The sequence below is a fragment of the Lathamus discolor genome, chromosome 16 (genome assembly GCF_037157495.1).
Source record: "Lathamus discolor isolate bLatDis1 chromosome 16, bLatDis1.hap1, whole genome shotgun sequence".
NCBI classification, from domain to species: Eukaryota; Metazoa; Chordata; class Aves; order Psittaciformes; family Psittacidae; genus Lathamus; species Lathamus discolor.
Window position 1 is genome coordinate 2,772,086 of NC_088899.1, and position 23,953 is coordinate 2,796,038.

Genomic DNA, 23,953 nt, shown 5'->3' on the forward strand with positions numbered 1-23,953 from the left:
CAGGGGCTTGGAGCAAGCTGCTCCAGTGGAAGGGGTCCCTGCCCGTGGCAGGGGTTGGAGCTGGAGGAGCTTTAAGGTCCCTTCAACACAAACCAGGCTGGGACTCTATGGGAAACAGCCTCCCCTGTGGGTTACTCCTGCAGCCGCAGCTCGCATTGCTCCTGCAGTGGGAGCCTTAGCCCAGTTGCAGACGTGCCCCAGTATAGAAGGTGGTGCTTTAATGCGGTCAGGTCGGAGGGGGAGAGCATCCCACAGTGGTGCTGGGTGCAGGAGGTGCTGCTGCCCATCACACGCGGGAGTCCATGGCGTACATCTTGCTGGTGGCCGTTCGGACCCGGGGCTGGGGAGGCCTCTGGGGTTGCTGGTGGCTGCTGAGATCTACTGGGAGAGAGGTGGGGTTGGGGCATGGTTGGCAATAGCAGGGACCCTGGGGTGCTGCAGTGTTGGGGACATGGCAAGAGAGGGACCAGGCGTGAGGGCTGGAGGTAACATCTGGTGAGGCATCACCTGCCCCGTGTCTGTGATGGTGATGCCAGGTTTCCACTGGCACATCCATGCGGCCACCAGCGCAAGGCTTTGACTGGGCGCAGTGATGCAGCTCCAGCACAGCCACTGCTTTGGGTAGGCACCACTGCACCTTCACCAGGACCCCGAGGTCCCAGCGATGTGGAAGGAGCATTTCTGCACCTCCTCTGTGCCCTTATGGGACCCAGCTGGGGTCCTTGGCATGACCCAGCCAGGGCGCACAGGCTGGATCAGAGGGGTTCCCCTTGGTTTGGCTGGACCCCTGAGCTGGTCCTTCAGCCACGGGCAGGGCAGAAGGTTACTGGATGGGGTGGGCTGGGGTGGGCTGGGGCAGACTGACCTGTGCAGGAGCAGAGGCAGCAGGTCAGCAGCACCGATGCCACGAGGCAGCCCATGGAGCCAGCCATGCCCAGCCAGCACGACCACCCGAAGTCGTAGTGGACTCCCAGGAACACGTTGTGTGACACCAGCGTGGCCCTCTCCACGTAGACGTCCACCGCGTACCACACGGAGCCCACCAGACCCAGGATGCCTGAGGGGAACGGGGCTGGTTGAGAACCACACAACCCCCTCGTGCCCCCCAAGACCCCTCTGAGGGGGTGCCTGTGGGACACGAGGTCCGTTTGCCCCCCCCCAGCGCTCCAGCCACGCACTCCCAACGCCGAGGATGCCGCCGGCCCCGTAGCACATCTTCAGTTTGACACCGGGGTCTTCCTTAAGGAACTTGATGCAATCCAGCCCAAGGAGCAGCGTGGCCAAAGCCAGGCCAGCCAGGAGGTCTGCTGTGATCAGCAGGGTCCGTGTCACCACGATCTTCACTGGGCAAGGAAGGGGAAAACCACAGGAGCCTGAGGAATGGTCCCAGGAACTGGTGTCCCCGCTCCAGGTTGCTCCCTGTGTGTCCCTGCTAGACCCAGCTCTGCAGCGGCCGTGTCCATAGGAGATACCTACACTGGGGCTCTCTAACCCCATGCCTGCCATTGCCATAGGCAAGGAGCTCACCAGCGACCCTGCAACAGGACTTAGAGAGCCCATTATTAGACCAGCTCAAGACCCCAAGCAACTTAAGGTGCACCAATCTGCACCGGGATGTGGCCTCGAGACCACCTTGCAGAGGCTTGGGCAGGGGATGCTGCTGCCCAGACTGGTTTTGTCTCCAGGTTGATGTTTAAAACAGCAAATGTGAACAGAGGGGTGAAAAGCAGGAGAGGTGGCCTGGGTGACACCATAGCTGTGAGCAAGGGGACTTCTCCCTGCAAAGCCCTGCTGATGGAGCAGGAGGCCAGGAGAAGCCCTGCTCCTGCATCACCAGCTGGTGGGGGTGAGCCCTTTGCAATGAGGATCGTCTTGAAGAGGGATAACTCTTGGCTCTGAACTTAAAGGAACGCCTCCAGGCCATGGCACTTACCTGGATGGTCGGCCAGGATGGAGTCGTACTGGTCACAGGTCCTGACCCCGTCCTGCATGTTGGTGACACACTCCCTCCAGAGCCCCCGGCATTTGTGACTCACCTGGAAGCAGGAGAAAGTCACAGAGCATCATGGAAAGCAATGGGTTTACCCCACCTTGTCCCCTTTCCAAGCCCGGGGAGACGTGGGGATGTCACCCATGGGTGTCAAGGCACCCACCTTGCTCCCAGTTGCTGCCCACAGAGTGGTTGCTCTGCTCACCTCCAAGCTGTCGTCAGCGTTCACCATCCAGCAGTCAGTGCAGGTGGCCAGGAGCAGGAAGAGGGTTGAGAGAAGAGCAAGAGCGAACGCTGTCATCTGCAGGGCTGCGCCCATGGGGTGACCTGCAGGGGCACAGGGGCGTCCATCACCGCTGCGCCGGCCGCTTCCCAGGTACCTGGTCCACCAAGAGCAAAGGGCCACCTAGGCCAGGGTGTCCTCTGGATCCCTGTGAGTTATCCGGGCCCCATCTCGTGGTCCTCAAAATGCTCTGATACCCTTAATGAGGCTGGGCCACCAGGTTTCGTGTAGACAAGGCCTGCAGGGATGCGTTAACTTTGCACTGGAGACGTACCCACACTGGGTTGCTCTCTGGGTGTCCTCTCTTCTCAAAGGACCATCTAAAGCTGGCAGCCATCAGCACTTGCCCTTTTGGAATCAAGCGCTGCTGGAAGCCCTTGTCCAGCAACTGCTGTGGTCATAACCTGTGGTCTGAGCATGTGTATCCTGAAGTTCCCTTGGTGCCTCCATCCCTGCAGCCGTGAGATTTGGTGGGAAGATCTGGCTTTTCTTGCTTGTCTCTTTCATTTGTAAGGGAAGGGAAGGGAAGGCAAAGGAGGGAAGGGAAAGGAAGGGAAGGGAAGGGAAGGCAAAGGAGGGAAGGGAAGGGAAGGGAAGGGAAGGGAAGGCAAAGGAGGAAAGGGAAGGGAAGGCAAAGGAGGGAAGGGAAGGGAAATGGAAGGCAAAGGAGAGAAAGGAATGGAAAAGAAGGGAAGGGGAGGGAAGGGGAGGGGAGGGGAGAGGAAGGGAAGGAAAGGATAGGAAAGGAAAGGAAAACCAAAGAAAAACAAGGAAAAATTAGGAAAGGAAAAACAAGGAAAAACTACGAAAGAAAAAACAAGGAAAGGAGGAAGGAAGGAAAGAATGCGAGAGAGAGAGAAGGAAGAAAAGGCAGAGACAGAAAGCGAAATAAAGAGCGTTCTCACTGAGAAGGGGCTCGGGGGGAGCGTTACCTTCACCACGGGCTCATCCTTGCTGGGGTGGGATCGATGGCGAGAGCTCCCTGTTGCCAACGACTGGGGCTGTGTCTGGGAGGCTTTCCAGGGCTGATGGGGTTCGATCCTGACGCACCTGATGGAGCGGGGCAATGCAGCCCCTGCGCGAGCCGGCGCTGGGCTATTTAAGGTGTTTGCAAGGCTGTGAGCTCCACGGATAACACGGCGATAGGTTGGGAATGGAACCTCCCCAAGGAACACCACGTGGGGAAAACTCGGAACCTGCTGGGAACATTCCCAAAGCGGGGGGACTCTGCGTCCTGGGGGAATATCCCCACTTCTTTAATGAGACCTTTGAATTCCTGCCTGTTGCAGGGGGCAAGATGTGTTGGGACCCCAGGGGATGTCAGAAGGGTGGACCTAAAATCAAATCGCTTCCTCTCACTTTCTTGTACCCTCGGAGCATCCTTGGGCTCAGCTGTGCCCAGGCATCGCTGCACCCTCACCTCCTGGAGCCATGGAAAACACACACATCCATGGGCCCGCTTCATGGGTTCTATTGAAAAGACGCCCTTGAGTTGTCAGGTTTGGGTTGTTTTCCCTCTGGATAATCCCCTGCAGCACCGGACTGCAGGGCTTTGGCAGCACACCGGGGGCTTGGCAAAGCGTGTGAGGCTGGGTTATCCTGTTTTCCCGGGATTTTGGCACACGGCAGGTCCAGCACTTCAGCACGCAGCGATGAATTAGTGCTGAAAGCATCCGGGAGGGTTTGTGCGCCTTCATTTGCCACCATTTGCATCTCAAGAGCTTGCAGTACTTGGACATCCAAGACGGGGTCCCAAGCAACAGGAACCAGCAGCCGCGTGTCCCAGTGACACCTATGGAACAGGTTTATTGTCACTGCTCAACAGTTCAGTGCATCTCAAACTAATCTGAGCTCTCCATTCGCAGCTGAAACCTTTGAGGGGGGTTGAAAAGATGCAGGGAGAGGGGCAGAGCTATCGGCAGTTGAATAATGAAGATCATTTCCGTGGTTAATGAAGGTGAAAACCAGAGCTTGTGTCCCCCAGGTTTTTAAACCCATGTGTTCCAGGGAGACCCGAATCTTTGTGTTTTCACCCCAAAAATGAAGGAATAAAGATGTTTTCTTTGATGGGACCATCTCACGGAGGTGGAGAGGACCCTGCAGATGCCATTGGGGCAGGGCAGGGCATAAAAATGAATAAAAAGAGATAAAACTTCATCAAACCACCATTGAATTAAACCAGTCGTGGCTCCGCAGTGTGAGAAAGGCCCGTGTGCATGCAGGCAGGATGCAGGGCAGTGCTGCCACAGAGACATCATCGTGCTCAATACAACAGGCACCAAGTGTGTGGTTTTAATGCATCTAACCACTTGTTAAGAAAAAAGGTGATTTTGGGTTTTCCCAACGCTATTATTTACACGGAATTTCAGTGTCGTGGTGACCTTTGCTATGATTTTGTCTTTGGGATGGGGAATTTTCCCTCATTTAGTGGGAATTTCCCCTGTTAGTGCTATCTCGCAGGGGTTTGGATGCAAGCAAGAGGGATGAGCAGACACCTAAACGTTACCCATCACACTGGTGCTATTAAATAGGAGCGTACTGGGGGGTGGCAAACTCTGTTGTCGCCTGATGCGATGCGGAGGGAGGCAGAGCCCACGTCCCGCAGCGAGCCCGGCGGCCTGTTCCCATCGTTCATCCCGCTCTGCCCTGTGCAAACACACGAGGGATTGTCCGGAGGACAGTGGGGGCCTTTATACCCCCGAGCACATTATCACAGCTCAGCTATTCCCCCCTCCCTCCCCGCTCCTCTCTGCTTGAGCCCGAGCATCCATCCCCAAGGAGCCCTCGGGTGACCCGTGGAGATGTCACGGGAGGCACCAACCGCCCCAAATTCCTGCTTTTTTCAGGTGGGATGGGCTGTATCTATGGACCACGCGCTGTGGGCAGGAGGAGGATGCTGACACAAGGCAGCGGCTGTGCAGGGACCCGATTGGGATGTGTTGGCCCTCGAGGAAAACCAGGCACAGCATCGCGGAGCGGGGTCCTGCCTCTCCGTGGGGAAAGCAAAAACCAGCTCAAACGAGCAAAATGCCCAATTAGGGACAAGCCAGCTCCGAATCCATGGAAAATGGGAGACAAGAAGGGAGAGCCCAGCTGTGAGGGTCCATGAGAGGAAGATGCTGGTGGATTTTAGCCTTGGGAAGAGCCTCACAGAGGGACCAAGCGCAAGGTATTGGGATTCCCATGGGTTTCACCTTAAATTAAGCCTTTTTAAAGGCCAAATTCCCCCCTTTTGAGAACAACACATGGGGAAAGACCCAAAGCATTTAACCAGCACCTGCCCAGGAGGGAAACCAACGTTCATGGCCCTGCCTGGGCCGTGCTGCAGGAGCCGCTTCCACCCAGCAAAGGAGCCACTTGTGAGAGACTGACCCAGATTTGGAAGGGGAAAGAACAAAGAGATGGTTTGAGACCGATGCCCATGATTGGAAATACTTTAATACCAGAGTCACCAGTTTTAGTACAAACAATCAGCAAAAAAAAATGCATTTAAAAACCCCAACCGGTCCCATTCCCACGGCCATGCATCCCATTGGAAACTTCATGGGATTTTGGATTCAAAGAATAAAACCATTCTTCTACATCACGCTGTTCTCTTGGTATAAAAACGCCTTTTTGATAGATTTTGGGGGGGGGGGGGTTCAAAGCACGAGGGTTCGTTTTCAATCCTCACTGCAGTAGCTTTTGGGGGTGTATTTTTGGGGGGGGACCCCATAAGTTGGGTTCAGCCAACCAAGCACCTGATGGGTGAAGACAGACTATAAGCACTGCTCTCCCCTGATGGGTGAAGAAGGCATTTTTACAGGGGGTCTGCGATTTAAAAGAGAAAGAGGGTGGTTAGTCCTATGTGTGAGAGAGAAATCAACCCCCTCCCCGTGGGTGAAAATAGCATCACTTCCCCTCCAGCATGGACCAGGACCCCAAGCAGTGCATGGGCATAAAATAGAGGGAGATTCAATAAAATAGAGTGAAATGGAATAAAATGAATTGGAATAAAATAGAACAAAACCCACCCCCTAAAACAGACTAAAATAGAGCAAACCAAACCAAACCTCACAATAAAATGGCACAAAACAGAGCCAACCAAAATAAACCGGAGTCAAATAAAATCCAACGAATCAGCTACTTCAGCTAATTGGGGTTAAAAAATGAAGTCGTAATTAAAAACCCAGATAATCAGGCTCTTTGGATCCCTTCCACTGCTTTCCCTGCAGGTTAGCTGGCACGGCACACGCAGTACATGGAGGGATGGAGGGGTGGAACGGGAGCAGCGGCGCTGGCGGAGCAGTTAGCGCGGTCAGGCGAGGTACAAGGAAGCAAGCGGCACGCTGGCATTGGAGACTTCACCGCCCGCTCCAGGGGATCCTGTCGGGGGAAGAGGGATTTGGACCCAGCGGGGAGGCATCGAAAGCCGGGCTCCGTGCATCTGCCACCCGAAAGGGCCGCGCTGGGCGCCGGAACGAGGAACAAATCACTGCTTTGTGCTCAAAGCCCCCTTTTTGCCTGCTTTAATTTGCCCGACACCGTTTATTCTTCTGCTTAACAAGGCCACATACTTGTTTCCTGGTGAGCAATAAGGGCAGGACAGGTTTTAGCTGGCAGAGCACCAGCGACCGGGCTCCGGTCAAGTCTTAATAATAATTACAAGAAATGCTGGGTTTGGGTAGCGATGAGGGAGGGCAACGCTTTGCACACCCTGAAAGCATCCCTCTGCTGGGGCATGGGATGCTCAAGCCTCGGGTTGAGCTGATCTGGTGGGCATGGACAGCAGCTTCATCCCAGGACAACCAAGCTCCCTGTTTGCTCCTGAAAATGGGATGGGGGGGGGGGGGGGGGGGGGCATGGCATCACCCCCACAGCACCAGCATCACTGCTGCACCCATGTGACAGATGGACATGGTCCAGTCACCCATAGCCCGGCCACCCCAGGTTGCTGCGGGTGACAGCCCTTGGAGGGAGCCTGTGCCCTAAAGATCCCTGTTTGAGAGCATGGAGCTGCAAATGGTTGAAGAGAAGCGGCTGCCCCATCCCTGGCAGTGCTCAAGGCCAGGTTGGACACAGGGGCTTGGAGCAAGCTGCTCCAGTGGAAGGGGTCCCTGCCCGTGGCAGGGGTTGGAGCTGGAGGAGCTTTAAGGTCCCTTCCAACCCAAACCAGGCTGGGATCCGATGAAATGTGCTGCAGCCTGGAAGATGGGGAGGAGGAGGAGGAAGGGTCTCCTGGAGCACCCAGGGACCAGCGGGGTGGGAGCGCCGGGGTCTCGCCTGGCTTTGCGGGGCAGGGTGAGGGATCAGACGTACTCCCGGGCTGTGGAAGGCTGGGACTGCCGGTAGCTGCGCTGTCCTCGCCGCTCCTTGGGGGGGCAGGAGCAGCACAGGAGGGAGCCCCCCAGCATCATGAGGCCGGTGGCTCCCCAGCCGATGAACAGAGCTGAGCCGAACTCGTACCTGCAGCAAGAGAGAGGGGGGAGCGTGGCAGAGATGCAGGTGATGGGCACAAGGATGCTCAAAGCCCTGGCAGGGCTATGGGCGACGTCAAGGCGGATGCTGGGCCTTCTTCTCTGTGGCCATCCCCATTCTTTCACATTGGATGGATCCAGCTGTGGGTTTCCCCATGTTTTAATCCTCCCTTGGGCTGAAACTCCTCTTGCTCTGTCCCAGCACTAAGTCAGTGGCGGTACCAACCAAAGCTTTAGTACTGGGGACACCTCCTGCACCACGGCAGCTGTGGGGTGCCATAGGTCCCACCCCGTGTGGCACATCCGCTTATAACCAGATGGCACAGGAAGATCCTATGGGAAGTGCAGGGATAAGATGGGATTCAGACAAAGAGCATCCCCCAGCTGGGCTCTCACCTGGCGTTGATGGGGACGCTGCTCTCTCTGAAGAACTCATAGGTCACCCGTGTTGCGTACAAGGACACGGCAGCCAGCGTGCACAGACCTGGGTATAGGATCATGGAATGGCTTGGGTCAGAAGGGACCATTAAAGGTCTCCTAATCCAACCCTCCTGCAGTGAGCAGGGACAACTTCAACCCCGAACACCAGCAACACCCAGCCCGTCACCAAACCTCCCCCTCCATCAAACAGCTTTTAAAAGGCCTTTGAGGTGCTCTGCATCAGAGAGGTGCCGGGGCTGGAGCCGCCTTACCCGAGAGGATGAAGAGGACGCCTCCAGCGACAGCGATGCGGCTCTTGGTTACGGGGTCCTCTTCACCAACCTTGGTGCACTTCATGCCCACCACGCTCACGATGATGCCGAAGAAGCCCAGGAGGAGAGAAATCACCATGAGGGCGCGGGCGGTCTGGATGTGAACTGCAAGGGGAGGGGGGGAAAGCCCTCACCGGGTGCTTTCGGCCACAGCCGGTCTCCAAAGCAAGGTCACCTCGGCCCACGCTGGGGATGAACCTGTCCTTAACCCTGTCCTCGCTGCGCGGCGCCGGTGTCGCCCCTTCCCCAGCCCAGGCCACCTCTCCCGGTGCTGTCCCCGACCTTCCTCCTGCCACACTCATCCTCGCCAGAGCCACCCTGCCTACAGCAGCACCACAGGCGGGGTTGCGGTGTCCCCATGGGGCACTGTGGGTCCCCAAATGTGATGCCCACCCTGGAGCTCAAACCCATGGGGTTGGGGGAGTCGCAGGCACACAAAGGGGCTCAAAGGCACAGGGACAAGAGGGCTCAGACCCTCCCCAGGGTGGGAGCCTGGACCCACATTGTGGCTCAGATGAGAGGAGGAGTAAAGGGGGGTCAGAGCCTTTTGAGGGGGCTGAGGTGCAATTGGGGGGGCTCAGAGCCATGGGAAGGGTTGTGCAAGGGCTCAGAACACTGGAGGGGCCAGGGGAGCCTCAGGGAGAGGCCTCAGAAGTGGAGGGGGTATGGACCCATTGAGGGGTGTCAAACCCATAGAGGGGTTCAGACCCATGGAAGGGGGGATGTCAAACCCGTAGAGGGGTTTCAAGCCCATGGGAGGGAGAGTTCAAATTCATAGAGGGGCTCAGACCCATTTGGGGGTGGTCAAACCCAAACAGGTTCAAACTCAAACCCCTATTGGGGGTGGTCAGACTTACAGAGGTATGTTCAAACCCAAAGAGGGGTTCGGGCCCATAAGGGGTGTGTGTGTGTGTCAGACTCATAGAGGGGTTCAGACCCAAACTGGGTGGGGTGGGGGGGGGGTGTTAAACCCATACAGGGGCTGAAACCCATGGATGGGGGCTCACATTCCTAGAGGTGCTCAGAGCCATGTGGGGCAAGAAGTTAAACCCATACAGGGGCTCAGACCAATATGGGGGGGTCAAACTCACAGCGTTGGGTTCAAACCCAAAGAGGGCTTCAGACCTATATGGGGGGGGGAGTGTGCCAGCCTCATAGAGGAGCTCAAGCCCATACTGGGGGCAGGGTGTTAAACCCATACGGGGGCTCAAGTCTGTATCGGGGATGCTCAGACTCACAGAGGGGGGGTCCAACCCAAAGAGGGATTTAGACCTATATGGGGTGGGGAGTTTGGCAACCTCACAGAGGAGCCCAAACCCACACTGGGGGCAGGGTGTTAAACCCAAAGAGGGGCTCAAAGCCATATTGGGGACGCTCAGACTCACAGAGGGGGGATCCAACTCAAAGAGGGCTTCAGACCTATATGGGGGGGGGGGGGGGAGTGTGAATCCCCCCCGGGGGGCTCAAGGGCAGCTCCATCCCCGCCCGCCCGCCCCGTACGCACCGTCGAGGGAGAGCAGCGAATCGTGCAGGCGGCACTGGACCTGCCCGGTGCTCTGCGCGGCGCAGCTCATCCACAGCCCCTCGTGCAGCCCCACGGCCGTGATGATGGCGTCCCCGGCGTACGAGCTCTGCCTCCACTGCGGCAGCACCGCGGCCGCCAGCGCCGACACCCACCCGCCCAGCGCCAGCAGGTACCCGGCCAGCTCCCGAGCCCCGCTGCCGCCCATCGCCGTCGCGTCGAGCCCGACCCGCAGCGCTCCGGCACCGGAGCCGCGGGCACGCCCCTGGCACCGGCCGCGCCCCGACGGCATAGACGGGGCGGATGGAGGTGGGGGGGGGGGTGATAAAGGGAAGGAGGGGGCTGGGTGATGGGTCCTATGGGGGGGGGTGAATTGGGGTGGGCATTTGGGGCTTGGGGAGGAGATTTGGGGGTTGAGGAACTGATTGAGGGCTTGGGGGGGAGGGAATTTGGATGCTGGGGGGGGGGATTTGGGTACCAGGGGGGAAGAGCAGGGGCCTGGGGGTGGGAGATTTGGGTCCCGGGGATAGGATTTGGGGCTTGGTGGGGGGAAATTTGAGTTCTGGGAGGGGGGATTTGGGTCCTGGGGGATATTTGAGGATATGGCGGGGGGGGGGGATATTTGGGGCTTGGGGGGGATTTGGGTACCAGAAGACTGTGGGGGGGGGGAGGATTTAGGGCCTGGGGAGGGGAGATTTGGTGACATGGTGGGGGGGGGGGGGGGGGGGCTGATCTGGGGCTTGAGGGGATTTGGGTCCTGGAGGGAAGATGAGATCTGGGGGAGAACTGGGCCTTGGGGAGGAGAGTTGGGGGGGAACCCCCAAAGAGCAGTGGAGATAGGAAAATGGGGGTCCCCCCAGGGAGCCCCCAGCCATGACCCCTGCACCCTGCCCTGGGCCCAGATCCCCCTTCCAACCCTGGGGGTGGCTCCAGGAATTTGGCTTGGGAGCACGGAATGGGGTCATTCCCCCCCCCCCCCCCCCCCCCCCCATTGCCAGCCCTGACCCTCGCCTCTCCGCAGGGGGATCCAGGACCGCCAGCGCAGCACCAACAACAGCGGCCATTGATGGGGGGGACACACGGGGCGGGTGTGGGGGACACACACGTGTCCCCACCCCGGTGACACCAAGCCGGTGGCAGCCCCAGGACCTGGCAATCGTTAACCACAGCGGCCTCATCAGCAGTCAGCTCACGCGCCCGCCCGGCCGGGGTCGGGCACCGGGATGGTGGGGAATGAGCACCGGGACCATGCCTCCATCCCGGAGAAACCCTCAGACACCCCCCCTCCTCTCTGCCCCCCGACACCCACGGGGTCCTGCCCTGCGCCCTCTCCATGTGTTCCGGGGGTGCCGGCCTGCGGTGCGTGGGGCAGGATGCATTTACTCGCATTCCCGGGATGGTTATGGTAATGGTCAGGGCAGAACAATTCCAGGCCCTGTTCCGGGGTGCCCTGGTGCTCAATGTCCTTCTTGTTCAAGGACGGTTCCCTCCTCCCTGCAATCGTGGGTCCCTTCCCCACGCAGCAGGAGTGGGGTCCAGGGGATGCCAAAAGTTCCCTGGTGCCCATAGGACACGCTCAGCCCCCCAACAGCCCCTTCTGTCCGTCCCCCCCCAAACCTTCCTGGGGCTGCAAAACCCCTGGGGCTGCAAAACCCTTGGGTGTTTGCAAGGAGGGATGGATGAATCCGAGACTGCAGCCAAGGGCGCAAGGTGGGGGCAAAGCAGCAAGCACCAGCTTAGAAAAACCACCTTTATTCACCCATTTTCTGTAGAAGGCACTTAAATAGCCACAGGCTGAGCCAAGCGGAAAGGCACGGATCGGCTACTGCAGCACCGGGTCCCCATCCCATAAAGAGCATCCCTCCCTCGTCCCCAAGTCACCCCCAGAGTGTCCGTGCTGCCCCCAGCTCAGCACTGCACAGGGATGCTGGACGCCCAGGGATGGTGCTGGGCATCCCCCCGTCCCCCATCCCACAGCAGTTGGGGGGTGAGGAGGGTCGGGGCTGGCAGCCCCATAGCTGAGCAGCCTGATGCTGGTGGCACTGGTCCCCATAGGACATCTCGGTCCCAGTGGGACATCACAGCTCGTCCTTCGCCACCACAACAACAGCCGCTGATTCCTTCTCCATCTCCGGCAGCAAATCCCCCTCTTCCGTGCTGAAAAGCATCTTCACGAGGTCATCCGCCTGCACGCGCTCCTGTGGGGCAGCCCCGCAGGGGTAAGCATGGCCAAGCATGGCCATTGCCCCCCAACCCCAGGCCCACCCGCTGTGGGGAGGGAGCTTACCCGCTCGCTGTGCCGGGGGTCCAGGGTGAACCAGAGCGCGATGGCGCAGCGCTGGCCCTTGGTCACGGCTTTCACCCCATGGGGGTTCTCCGAGCCGGAGGAGAAACCCACGGCCCGACCACACTGCGGCTGAACCTCCGCCTGCCGCCGTGGGACACCCCGGTTGGGATGCACCCCATGGGCAAGGCGGGGCGGGGGGGGGGATTTGGTCCCCATGACCCAAGTTCATCCCTTGCGGGATGGTGGGGTGAGGGGGACAGGGCCAGCAGGCAGGAGCTGGGCTGGGTGCTGCACATGGAGCTGAGCTACTTACGGTCTCAGTCTTGGCGTCCAGCTCGGTGAAGTAGAAAGCTCCTCCTTCAAAGTCCCCGTTGAGGTAGAGGATGGCACTGAAGGGAGCAGGAGGTGACCACCATCACCACAGCTCCAGCAAGCGGCTGAGGCTGGAGCTCCCCCAACACCACAGCAAGAGCCAGAGGCAGGAGGGCCCAAGCTGGGCTGGCCTCCCATCCCGCTCCTCCCAACCCATCAAGCCATGGTGCCCTCAAGTGGTAGACACCACCAATACCTGTAATCCCGGAAGGTGTAGGCTGGAGGCTCCTTCACACACACCAGAGCCTCTGCATTGAGGATGCAGTTGTCCACGTGCACCTCATGACTGTTGTCGCTCCGGCCTTCTTGCTTCTCTAGAGTGGAACAAGAGCTGGCACATCAGAACCCTTTGTCCCTACAGGACCAGGGTCTGTCCCCCCAAGCATCATGTGCTTGAAGGTGGTAAGAAAGTCACCTGCAGCCCAAAGCCCTTCCCCTTGCTGGAGAGTGGACCATGAGACGCCGTTTGGGTGGCAAAAACCTCCGTTGACTTGTCCCATGACATCTCCATGGTCCTCTCCCGGCACCTGATCCCAAATGCTGAGCGGCATGAAACCACCTGCCCCATCAGAAGCAGCCACCAGAGCTCCTCATCTTCCCAACCCAGGCTTAGGGACAAGCTCCCCACATCATCCTTTTGGGACAAGGAGCAGCAAGGAGGTCTCCAAGCTCCAAGACCAGACCACCCCAGCTGTGGAGAGGACCCAGACAGGGGGCTGAAGGAGATGTGCTCCTCGGGGGATGCTCACCATCGATGGCCGTGCGGCACACGAGGTGGGAGTAGGAGAAGTGGAGCGGGACCTCCAGGCGGAAGTAGGACTCCATCATGTGCCGCACCTTCTCCGTCACGTTGTAGTAGAGGTAGGCGCTCCGCAGGGGCACTTTGCCCTCCTGGCCCAGCTGCAAGGACAGAGGGGACACGGGCTCAGGCCAGGCGGGTTGGGCAAGCACAACCCTCGGAACCCCTTCTCTCCAAAGCCCATTCCTCCTCTCTCCCTGCGGCCACCCGAACCTTGAGGGCCTTGAGGACAGTCACGCCATAGAAGGTCTCACTGGGGGTGTGAGGAGACGTCTTCCCACGATAGCCATCCCCCGCTGAGGCTGCTGCCTGCAAAACCCAACCGGGGTTACCAGGATGGCTTGAGAGCCGTAGGATGCGACCTGCAGCATCTCCTGCCCCATCCTGTCCTTGCGCTCACATTGGTGAGCCTCTGCAGCTCCCGGCATTCCTCGGCAGAGAGGACTCCGTCCACCACCACGCGCTGGGAACCGTTCAGAGCCTTGGAGTTCATGGTGACACTGGCTCCTTCGTACACCAAGGGGCCACCTGCGGAACAGGAACAGACACAGCGATGGGTGCCACCAACCCTGGGGTACAGCGCTGGGTCCTGCCACCACCCACGTGGAGGGACATGAGCTCACGTGGAGGGCCCCATCCCACCTCCCCTCCCAGCCCTCCGCACCCTCCCGGATGAATTTGCTCATGTCAGCGGACTCCTTGGCCTTCTCCTCCACCAGCGTCTCGATCTCCTTCATGAGGTTGCCGATCTCCTCCGAGATGCGCGCTGCCGTCTCCCGCTCCGCCCTGGGCACACAGCAACCATCAGCTCCCCTGTCCCATTGTCCCCACACTGGGGGGCACCAGGATGAGGGCAGGACAAGTTGTCTCCAGGTGACAAAGCCTGAGTGTCAGTGCACCCCTCACCCCAAGCTTCTTGGGATGACCTACCCATGCCCATCAACCCAAGGGCTGATGGGGAGCAGAGTTCTGCCCTCCAGCAGCCTCTTCCAGCCCAACACCAAAACCAGCAGCTCCATGGCCTGTGGCTCAAGCCCCATGGGGGAAGAGGGGAATGTCCCGTTGGTCCCCACATTGGGTAGGCTTGGCCACCAGCTTGGGAGAGCACTCACTTTTGTTTCTCTCGCAGCCTTTTTGGTATCACCTCTTCAGGTGTCCATGTGTCCTACAGCCAGAACAACATCATCATCATGAGGAGCTGGGTGAGGATGTGGCTGGGATGCAGACCCTTCATCCCCCTTCCATCTGCCACTGCATCCTGACTGATCCGGCTCCACTCACCGGGTCCACGAAGGGGATGCCAAAGACATCATAACTGAAGAAGAGCAGCTCCTTCTCCATGAGGCTGCGCTGGCGGTACGCCTGGATCTCCTGTGGGATGGGCAGAGGTACAGGTGAGGGCACGGCACGGGGGCTCTGGAAAGACCCTGACCAAGCACAGCAGGGTACAGGGTTTACATCATTCCTGCAGCCCTTTCTCCAGACCCTGGCTTCCCGGTCCCTCTGGCAGATGGGAAGCAAGTGGCTTTCCCCATCCTGCATGAGCTTCCCTTTCCCATATGGATGAGCCCTGGGGAGAGGATGGGGGAGACAGAGGCACATGTGCCCCTCCTGCAAGAAGCTCTTTAGAAGCAGATTCCCTCTCCTGCTCCAGCCGATGTGGGGCAGAGACCTCCATCCCTGCCTACCACCTCCCAGGCAGCACCTGAGCATCCGGATCCAGCTATTTCAAAGCCAAATCCTCTCCTCTTTAAGCAATTTCACTTCAGTTGTGGAAGTGCGTAGAAGAGGTGGGCTCTGATCCTCCTGAAAAGTCTCTCCCACTGGAGCTGATCCATTGTGCAAGCCACCAAGCCTTCACTTGGCCAAAGGTGATGCTCTTCATCTTAGCTATCTTCCAGCTTGTTGGGTCTTGCCGCCCTCTTCCTCTTCAACCTTGCCAGGTGGACCAGAGCAAGCCCCAAAACCCCTGCAAAGGTCCCCAAGAAGGGGACAAGACATCCCTGCGATGGCTCATCCCAGCTGGTCACTCACCTCTCGGGGTTGGATGGGTCCTGCCAGGTTCTCCCCCAGGACTGCAGTGTAATAGGCCAAATTCTGGTTCATCACCTCGTCGTTTGGGAAGAACAGCAAATAGGTTTTGGCACATTCAATGGCTTTTTCATAATTCCCATCTGCCAAGAGAAACGGGGATGTCAATCACAGAATCCCAGCCGGGTTTGGGTTGGAAGGGACCTTAAAGCTCATCCAGCTCCAACCCCTTGCCACGGGCAGGGACACCTTCCACTGGAGCAGCTTGCTCCAAGCCCCATCCAACCTGGCACATCAACAGCATCAGAGACAGAGCAAACATTGATATGGAGGAGAAATAAGAGAGGAAGTCCTTGTTGGTGTTCAAAGGGTCTCCCCAGCAGGGCAGGTATCCAGGAGCAAAGAGCTGCTGCCACAGAGGCAACATTACAACTCCAAGGGAGCTCTCCTGCCTCCAAAATCAAATCACCAGAAACCAGGGCCACAGTTTGGGTAGGTTTCTTGCTTGGAGAACATCTCGAAGCCTATTTCCAGGCAGCAAGACCCAACCATTCCCAGGCTAACCTGCAATTTCCAGCCACTTAAGCACCCACTTGATGCACACGATTCCACCTTGTCAGTTTTCTTGGATTTCATGTGGGTTTTCCACTCCTTTTGGAGAAATTTGCACAGAAACAGCTTAGATTTTTCTAAGGAGGTAGTAACAAAGTAATAATTAAATTGGGTGCATTTGGGTTATAACCAACTGTTCTGGAGGGGAGGTGCCTCTGTGGTTTGGAGCAAGAGGTGGAGAGACGGCAAGAGACAAAAACCAAGCTTCTGCAGGCTGTTATTTCACTTGGAAAGCAAAGCTGCTGGGGAATTGGGCATCTAAAGCAATGTGGAGGGTTACCGCGGCCAGGCACAGCCAGATCCAGACCTCCTGCAGAGCACTGCAGGCTGCAGGAGCGTGCCTGTGAGAACCTCGTGAAGTTCAACAGGTTAAGTTGAAAGTCCTGCACCAGTATCAGTGAAGACTGGGGAATGGATGGGTTCAGAGCAGCCCTGAGGAGAAGGGTTTGGAGACACTGATGGACAAAAAATTGGCCTGACCCAGCAGCGTGCACTCACAGCCCAGAAAGCCAAGAGTATCCTGGGCCGCATTAAAAGAAGAGTGAGCAGCAGCTTGGGGAGGGGATCCTGCCCCTCTGCTGTGCTCTGGGGAGACCCCCCCGCAGCCCTGCTCCAGCTCTGGGGCAGCAGCACAAGAGGGACCTGGAGCTGCTGGAGCGAGGCCAGAGGAGGCCATGGAGATGCTGCAAGGGCTGGAGCAGCTCTGCTCTGGAGCCAGGCTGAGAGAGCTGGGCTGGGGCAGCCTGGACAAGAGAAGGCTCCTGAAGGGGAGACCTGAGAGCAGCTCCAGTGCCTAAAGGGGCTGCAGGGAACCTGGAGAGGGGCTTGGGACAAGGGCCTGTAGGGACAGGCCAAGGGGAATGGCTTGAACCTGCCCGAGGGGAGACTGAGCTGAGCTCTTAGGCAGAAGCTCTTCCCTGTGAGGGTGCTGAGGCGCTGGCACAGGGTGCCCAGAGAAGCTGTGGCTGCCCCATCCCTGGCAGTGCTCAAGGCCACGTTGGATGGGGCTCAGAGCAACCTGTTCTAGAGCAAGATATCCCTGCACCCTGGGTTGGATTAGATAATCCTTGAAGGTCCCTCCCAACCCAACCCATTCCACAAATCTATGGATTCATGAAACCCATGATTTCTGCCTGTGAAGAGCAGCCCATGCAGAGCACAATATCCAGCACCGACGGCCAAGGGAGGACGGGGCAAGGAGCTGCTTACTGTTGTAGTAGGCAAACTGCAGGTAGTTGAAGTGTGAGGGCAGGAAATCCTCCAAAGGCTTCTCCCGGCCGGGCTGCGAGGCCAGTTCCGTAACGCAGCCCTGCTTGCAGCTCAGCACCTGCATGTAGTGATCTGGTGGAGAAAAAAACCCCCGTGTCACCAGTCGTGGGCACCCAAGGGCTGGTGGACAGGACCTCGAGGGGTCTCCACTCCCACCTCCTGCTTGCAGCAGTGGGAACCCTCAAGGGTGGTGGTTGCCCACCTTTGCCATCCTCAGCCTCCCACCCTTGGATCCTGGTGACCCTCTGCTGGCTCCTCTCCTGTTTTTCCCTATCCCTCTGGACTTTGGGGGATTCCTGGGCATCACCCCCAGTGCTGAGTGTGGGCAAACACCTCCTACCACTTACTTGGCCATACACCTCCTAGTGAAACCTAGGATGGGGTTTGCCCTCTCTGGGGACCCACCACCCCCAGGGTCCTCGGGAACCTCTCTGGGGACAACCACCCCCCAACGCTGTCCCCGGCTCTCGGGGTAGGACATAGCCCATGCAGCTCCTACCTGTGATGGCCTGGAAAAGGTCTGCATTGTAGTCCAGGTAGTTGTAGCCCTCGTAGTCGTAGGGTCCCTCGCAGAACGCGCGGCACTCGGTGTCTGCCACAAAATACTCCTCCAGCGCCTTCTCCAGGTGCAGGATGGCAGCGCCCGGTTGCTCCTCTGTGTAAAACCGGACCCCCAGACGAAACTCGCTCTGAAGAGGGATAAGAAAGGATGAGGGGAGGCTCAACACCTCCCTCTATCCCTGTGCCTTGTCCCCATGGGACTGCCCTCACAGCATCATCAGCTTGATGGGCTATGGTGTGACTGGCCCAAGCCCAGCAGTGGATGGGTGTTTTGGGGGGGGGGGGTCTCACCAGGTGGGGTTTGGCCTCCAGGTCGGTGAAGTCATCGTCTCGCACACCCGCCATGGCCTGGTAGTACTCCAGGTTCTGCCTCATCTCCTGGTGCCCGGGGTTGGCCATGAAGAAGGTGTGAGCCGCTGCTGCCGCCTGCGCCGGCCGGTTCATCTGCACGGGATGGGGCCGGGCTTGAGACCGGAGGGGGGAACCCCGGTACCGGGACATGGAGGGGGGGGAGAGGGGGGCGCGGGGGTCCCGCAGCGGAACGAGGGCAGTGACGGGGAGGGGGGACGGCCCCGGCGAGCTCCTACGTGGCACTATGGGGGGGGGGGGCGGGACAGGGGCGGGCAGGGCCCGGGGCCGCCGTCCGATCCCCCTTGCCCCGCCGGGGCGATCAGCGGGACTCACCCCGGCTCCCGGGACACCCCGCGGGGATCGCCCCAGCCCGGTTCCGCCCGTCCCATCCCAACCCATTGCCCCGGCTCCGTGATCCCTCCGGGCATCCCGCCCGTCCCGTACCAGGCGCAATAGATCCCCCCGCACCGGGACACCCCCTCTTCGTTCCCGGTCGGTCCCGCTGCCCCCGGAGGATCCCCCCCCTCCCACTCCCCAACACCACCGGTCCCGTACCTTGAAATAGGCGACCTGGAGGTAGTTGTAGGGGCTGCGCTTGCTGAACTCGCGGTCCAGCTCCTCGGCCAGGCGGTAGCGGGAGGGCTCGGCGGGCCCGCAGCCCCGCAGGCAGGCGGCACGGCGCAGCAGCCCTCGGAAGAAGAGCAGGTCCCGGAGCACCGGTTCGAGCTGCGGATCGGCCCCCTCCGCCACGCCGGCCGTGGAGTTGGCGCAGAGCAGGCGGCACCGCACCAACCGTGCGCGCACGGCAGCCCGGGCCCGCAGCGCCCGCTCCATCTGCAGCACCACTGCGGGCCAGTCCCCGCGGGAGTACGCCTCGGCACCGGCGGCGAAGAGAGCGTCCGGGGGCTGGGCCGGCAACGGGACCTCGGCCGGCCCCAGCCCCGGTGCCAGCCCCGGTGCCAGCCCCGATGGCGTGGCGGCCCGCACCATCGGTAGCACCAACACCAGCGGCAGCAGCGGCGGCAGCGCCATGGCCGAGCCCCGGGGCCACGCCCGCGGACGCCCCGCCCCGAACCGGGCACCGGCGCCCCGCCCCCTCCGCCGCGCCCCGTCCGCCCACCAATCAGCACCGCCCCTCGGCGGAAGCTCCGCCCCTCGGCGCGGAAGGGGCGGGGCGCGGGGGGGGCCGGTAATGGCGGCGGAGGGGGATGCGGAGCCCGGTGGCGGAGCGGCGTTGGTGCCGGTCCCGTCCCCGTCCCTCGTGGAGGGCAGCGCCGGCCGCGCCGCCCGCGTCGCGGACCCCGGGGACTTGGTGGCCCTGGCCCGGCAGGTGCAGCAGGTGAGGGCCGGGCCTCGGCGGCAGAACCGCGGCGGTAGGGCCGGGCCTGTGGCCGCTGCGGGGTCCCGGTGTCCCGCTGCCCTCCTTGGCCTCCCTGTGCCCTCCCGGTGCCTTCCCGTGCTCCCCGTAGCCCCCAGCCCGGACCTCGGTGCTTCCCCATGTGTCTTTCTGCTCTCCCCATTGACTCCCAGTCAATCCCAGTCCACCCAGCTGCCTCCTAGTGTGTCCCGGTGCGTCCTGCGCCCCTCCCAGTCCATCCCAGCATCTCCCTGTTCTCCCTACAGTGACTCCCAGTCTGTCCCAATGTCTCTCACTCCACCCAAGTTCTTCCTAATACATCCTGCTGCCCTTCCCAGTCCATCCCAGTGCCTCCCAGTATGTGCTACTACCCCCTAGTGCCTCTTGGTACATCCTTATGCCTCCCAGTAACACCTCCCAGCCCACTATGTACCCCAGAGCTTCTCAGTCCACCTAAACGATTCCCTTTAAGTCCTACTGCCTCCTCCAATTGCATCCCATTGCCTCTCGTTCTATCCCACTGCCTCCCAGTATGTCCTATTGCTCCCTTTGGCTGCGTCCCAGCATGTCCAGGCATTCCCAGTGCCTGGGCCCTGCTTCCCGGGTGTCACCCCACTGCCCAGGGGTGCCTCGACTGCCCCACAGCTGCACATGGGGCAGCTCCTGCATCACCCACAGCCCTGACAAAGCCTTGAGCGAGGTTCTTGTCCTGATCCTCATTCTTCTTCCCAGGCGGATGACTTCATCCGGGCCAATGCCTGCAATAAACTGACCGTCATCGCCGAGCAGATCCGGTGCTTGCAGGAGCAGGCTCGCAAGGTGAGGAAGCAGCTGCCAGCAGGCTCGTGCCTCCTGCTTGCAAAGGGAGGGAGCTGAGCGTCTGAACTGCCAGACATCGGGAAGAGCTCTGAGCTGGATGTGAAGAGTGGCCAGGAGCCAAGTAGAGCAGGTTCAGTGAGAAAATCAGGCGGGTTTATTGTGTGGTATCAGCTGAGGATGGGGGGGTTGTTCCTGGTGCTTTCCCCAAGTCCTGCGCATATCCTGTGTGTTAAGGTGGAGAAGCGACGGCTCCTCCAGCTGAGGTATCAGGGAGGACAGAGATATCTCAGTCTGGGGACAGACCTATCCCTATAGTGTGTGCTCCTGGCGGGGCTTGGTGCAGTGGGGTGACGATAGGGCTCTGGCTGGTTCTGAGCCCCTGGGAGGGCTGAGCTGTTACCTGGCAATGGGTTTAGCTTTCTAGTTCATCCCAGCTCATTTACTGGAGCAGCTGGCCCGGGCAGCAAGGCCAGCAGGGCTCAGCTGTGCTCTTCAATTCACACTTGACCCTTGGGGGTGAAATCTCAGAGCCTGAGTGGGAAGGGATCTGCCAGTCACTGCGACTGGCCGGCTGCCTTCGAGGCCACTGTGTCATATAATCGGTCACTGGTGGGGCCGGAGCTGTGGAGCAGTCAGCTGTGGAGCTGGGGAGATGAATCCCTCTTTGTTTGCTGTCCCTTCCCTTGGGGACCACAGCAGGGAAGCTCCCAGGGTATGGCAGCTGTGTCTAGAGACAAGGAACGAGTCCAGCATGTGGTGGGGTCCAACACAGAGGTGAACCTGGGGCTGTGGTGAAGAGGGCTGTGATGCTTGAAGGGATCTCCACCTCTGCGGAGGGCTGCAGGAGCTCTGGGGCCCAGCTGACAGGGGAAACTGGGAGAAAACTTTATCTCTTTGGGAAGCATCTCCTGCCTGGGGCAAGTCGAGATCTGCTGCATGAAGCCAGACGTGCACTGGGGAGGATGAGGCCTCGTGAGCAGCGTACCACGTGCTGCGTATCAGGCTCTGGCTGAGAGGCCATAGCCTGGTGTTGTTTTATTTCAAGTGTGGAGATGTTATATTTGTCCTTTTTTAGGTCTTGGATGAAGCTAACAGAGATGCTGACCTGCACCACGTGGCCTGTAACCTCGTGAAGAAGCCAGGAAACATTTACTACATGTACAGGCGGGAGAGTGGCCAGCGATACTTCTCCATCCTGTCCCCTAAGGTGGGTGCTTACAGCCCCAGAGGAAGCTGGGAGGGGAAAAACTGATGTTTCTGGTGCTTGGGCACTTCTGGACCTCAGATAAAAGCACCAGCCTAACAGGGGCATTTGTTGGTCCCCTGCTCAGCTGGTTTTTATCCTTGGTATGAGTTCCTGTGCTGGTCTCAGTGCCCGATTGTGAAGTTCTCTTGGTGGATGGTGGGCAAGAAGACCTTGGTGCATGAATTCTGCCTTTTGGTCCCAGTGGTTCCTCCTCTAGAAGTAAAGAAATGCAAACGTGCCCTGGGCCTTCCCTTACCACTGTGGCTGCCTGTGTCTCCTGAGGTGCTTCAGCCCAGAGAGTGTTTGTCTGCAGCTTGGTAGAGTGCTCCTGAGGGTATCCTCCTTCAGGCCACCCATTTTCTTACATGCAGGGGGAAGGCTTCAGAAGAAAGCACCAAGCGTGTAGAGGAGCTCTGTGCAGGGCAAGGAGATCTTGTATCCCCAGGCCTCCTGTGCCAACAGCACTATAGCTTGAGCTGGTCTTAGTCCTCGGGTCTAGTTGAACCTATTTTGAGATTAGAAAATGAGGTGATCACATAGCTGGGACTGCCTCAGAGGCAGGAGGGTTATCCAGCACGGACAGAGGGACAGCACAAGGGAAGCTGAGCAATGATGTGAATCTCTCCTTTCTCCTCCAGGAGTGGGGGACCAGTCCCCATGAATTTCTCGGTGCCTATAAGCTCCAGCACGACATGTCCTGGACTCCGTTGGAGGACTTGGAGAGACGAGATGCTGAAATCAACATCCTGGAGAAGCTGCTGAGCCGCCAGGCAGCGCTGCCCCCATGCACTGAGCCCAACTTCCAGGGCCTAACCAAGTGACACAGGCACCATACGGGACTCCCGGAGCCTGAGGACACGAAGTGCCTGCATGCTGCCAAAGGCAGGGCAAGGAAAGAGACCAAGGAATGAAGATGCTGATGCTGCCAGTACTTGCTCTGTGCTTTAAAGAGCCTCATTCTGCATTCAGCCTTACTGGATTTTCTAGTAATTGAGTAATTTATATCTTTGATTATGCCAAGCTGTAGCGAGAGGTGGAGGAGATCAGGTGGAGTCAATTGCAAGAGGACTTGGGGTAAAAAGTGCTTGGGGCCAATGTGATAATGCCCTGAATTATGTCCTGCCTGTCCAGCTCTGGTGTTCCTCACTGTGACTGCCTGTGGCAGGTTGAGTTCAGGGATGGGTTTTCTCCCTTGTTAAAATGCACAGGGAGACTTTGTGGCATGTGGAGCTGCTCTATGAGGAGCTGAGGTGGGAATGTGCTGATGGAGATGTCCAGGTTGGATCCCAACCTGTATCATCAGTGTGGTTGCTCCTTCCCATGACTTGTTCACCTCCTTGAGATGACAAGATGATCTGTGCTGCTCAAGGCATTGCCTGTGCACACTGGCCTTAGTGCATCTCCTCTGCTGGAGATGTGTGAGGGTTGGGGACTGCTTGTGGAAAGGGAATTATGAGTCCACCAAGTATACTTGCAGTTGGGCTCCATCAAGAAGCATCATATCCACCTGCATTTGTGGTTGGGCTCTCCTGCCTTCCAGGGTGGTGGTGGAAGAGCAGTGTCCTCTGTTCTCCATGGCATGGCTCTCAAAATAATCTCTTCAGCTCCTCTAAACTTCCTTGTTCCCTTTCTAGCATTGGTTTGTTTGTCTTACACAAGGTCCCCAGAGCATCCTGTGCCTCCTGGCCCTTGCCTGCTGCTGGCAAGGGTTTGGGTGCCCCATCGGAGTCCTGCAGTGTTCTCCCAGGTCACCCTCAACTCACACCTCCCCATCTTGATGCCTGAACCTACTGCTTTGGGTTTGGTGCTGCGGTCACTGCCAAGGGGAGGGAGGACCTCTCTGCACCCCTGGTACACCCTGAGAGATGCTGGAGGCTGCTGGAAGCACCAGTTCCCTGTGGGAAGAGCCAGTCCGTGCAAGGATCGCAGAGGGATGGGAGGTTTGAGGCAGCTCCTTGGCAGCCCAGGAGTGGTTTTGTCCTGGATTTTCTTCTCCCAGCTCTGCTCAGCCCCGTTCCAGTGTGGTTGGTCCTGGAGTCAATGAGGGACATTCCAGTCACCTTTTCCCAGTGCCCTCCATCATTTGGAGCACAAGGGCAGATTAAAAGCAATGTATGATTACTATTATTATTATTATTAGGCCAGGGTATAGTTAATTCCTTATCGAGTCACAAGTGTCTTAATTTGATGGTTCTTTCCCTGCTTGTTTCATCGCCCCAGGTCTTATTTTACTGCATGTCATTAAA

General features: G+C 58.9%; 4 protein-coding genes across 7 annotated transcripts; 1 reads left to right on the forward strand and 3 right to left on the reverse strand.

Moving 5' to 3' along the window:
* Nucleotides 1-286: 286 nt before the first annotated feature.
* LOC136022818 (claudin-16-like) lies at nucleotides 287-2,309 on the reverse strand. Its single transcript, XM_065696606.1, has 5 exons — nucleotides 2,196-2,309; nucleotides 1,934-2,036; nucleotides 1,179-1,343; nucleotides 866-1,057; nucleotides 287-378 (listed from the first exon to the last, which is right to left on the reverse strand). The coding sequence occupies exons 1-5, from the start codon at nucleotides 2,307-2,309 to the stop codon at nucleotides 287-289; spliced, it is 666 nt and encodes a 221-aa protein (XP_065552678.1).
* Nucleotides 2,310-5,695: 3,386 nt separating this feature from the next.
* On the reverse strand, nucleotides 5,696-10,963 carry CLDN19 (claudin 19). 4 transcript variants are annotated; one of them, XM_065696332.1, is made up of 5 exons: nucleotides 9,986-10,963; nucleotides 8,422-8,586; nucleotides 8,126-8,213; nucleotides 7,572-7,718; nucleotides 5,696-6,083 (listed from the first exon to the last, which is right to left on the reverse strand). In XM_065696332.1, the coding sequence occupies exons 1-5, from the start codon at nucleotides 10,707-10,709 to the stop codon at nucleotides 6,032-6,034; spliced, it is 1,176 nt and encodes a 391-aa protein (XP_065552404.1). In that variant the 5' UTR covers nucleotides 10,710-10,963; the 3' UTR covers nucleotides 5,696-6,031. The 4 variants fall into 4 exon arrangements, with proteins under 4 accessions (XP_065552404.1, XP_065552402.1, XP_065552400.1 ...); XM_065696328.1 differs by lacking the exon at nucleotides 5,696-6,083 and adding an exon at nucleotides 6,373-6,638 and having other exon boundaries at nucleotides 9,986-10,724; XM_065696330.1 differs by lacking the exon at nucleotides 7,572-7,718 and having other exon boundaries at nucleotides 9,986-10,724.
* A 776-nt stretch (nucleotides 10,964-11,739) lies between these two features.
* P3H1 (prolyl 3-hydroxylase 1) lies at nucleotides 11,740-19,348 on the reverse strand. Its single transcript, XM_065696560.1, has 15 exons — nucleotides 18,841-19,348; nucleotides 18,226-18,378; nucleotides 17,873-18,062; nucleotides 17,314-17,445; nucleotides 15,496-15,635; nucleotides 14,743-14,832; nucleotides 14,574-14,626; nucleotides 14,126-14,247; nucleotides 13,862-13,989; nucleotides 13,675-13,770; nucleotides 13,412-13,562; nucleotides 12,859-12,976; nucleotides 12,604-12,679; nucleotides 12,291-12,431; nucleotides 11,740-12,201 (listed from the first exon to the last, which is right to left on the reverse strand). Exons 1-15 carry the CDS (start codon nucleotides 19,315-19,317, stop codon nucleotides 12,082-12,084), a joined length of 2,187 nt encoding a protein of 728 aa, XP_065552632.1. The 5' UTR covers nucleotides 19,318-19,348; the 3' UTR covers nucleotides 11,740-12,081.
* A 101-nt stretch (nucleotides 19,349-19,449) lies between these two features.
* C16H1orf50 (chromosome 16 C1orf50 homolog) lies at nucleotides 19,450-23,321 on the forward strand. Its single transcript, XM_065696304.1, has 4 exons — nucleotides 19,450-19,624; nucleotides 20,375-20,461; nucleotides 21,537-21,668; nucleotides 22,346-23,321. The coding sequence occupies exons 1-4, from the start codon at nucleotides 19,478-19,480 to the stop codon at nucleotides 22,526-22,528; spliced, it is 549 nt and encodes a 182-aa protein (XP_065552376.1). The 5' UTR covers nucleotides 19,450-19,477; the 3' UTR covers nucleotides 22,529-23,321.
* Nucleotides 23,322-23,953: the final 632 nt, after the last annotated feature.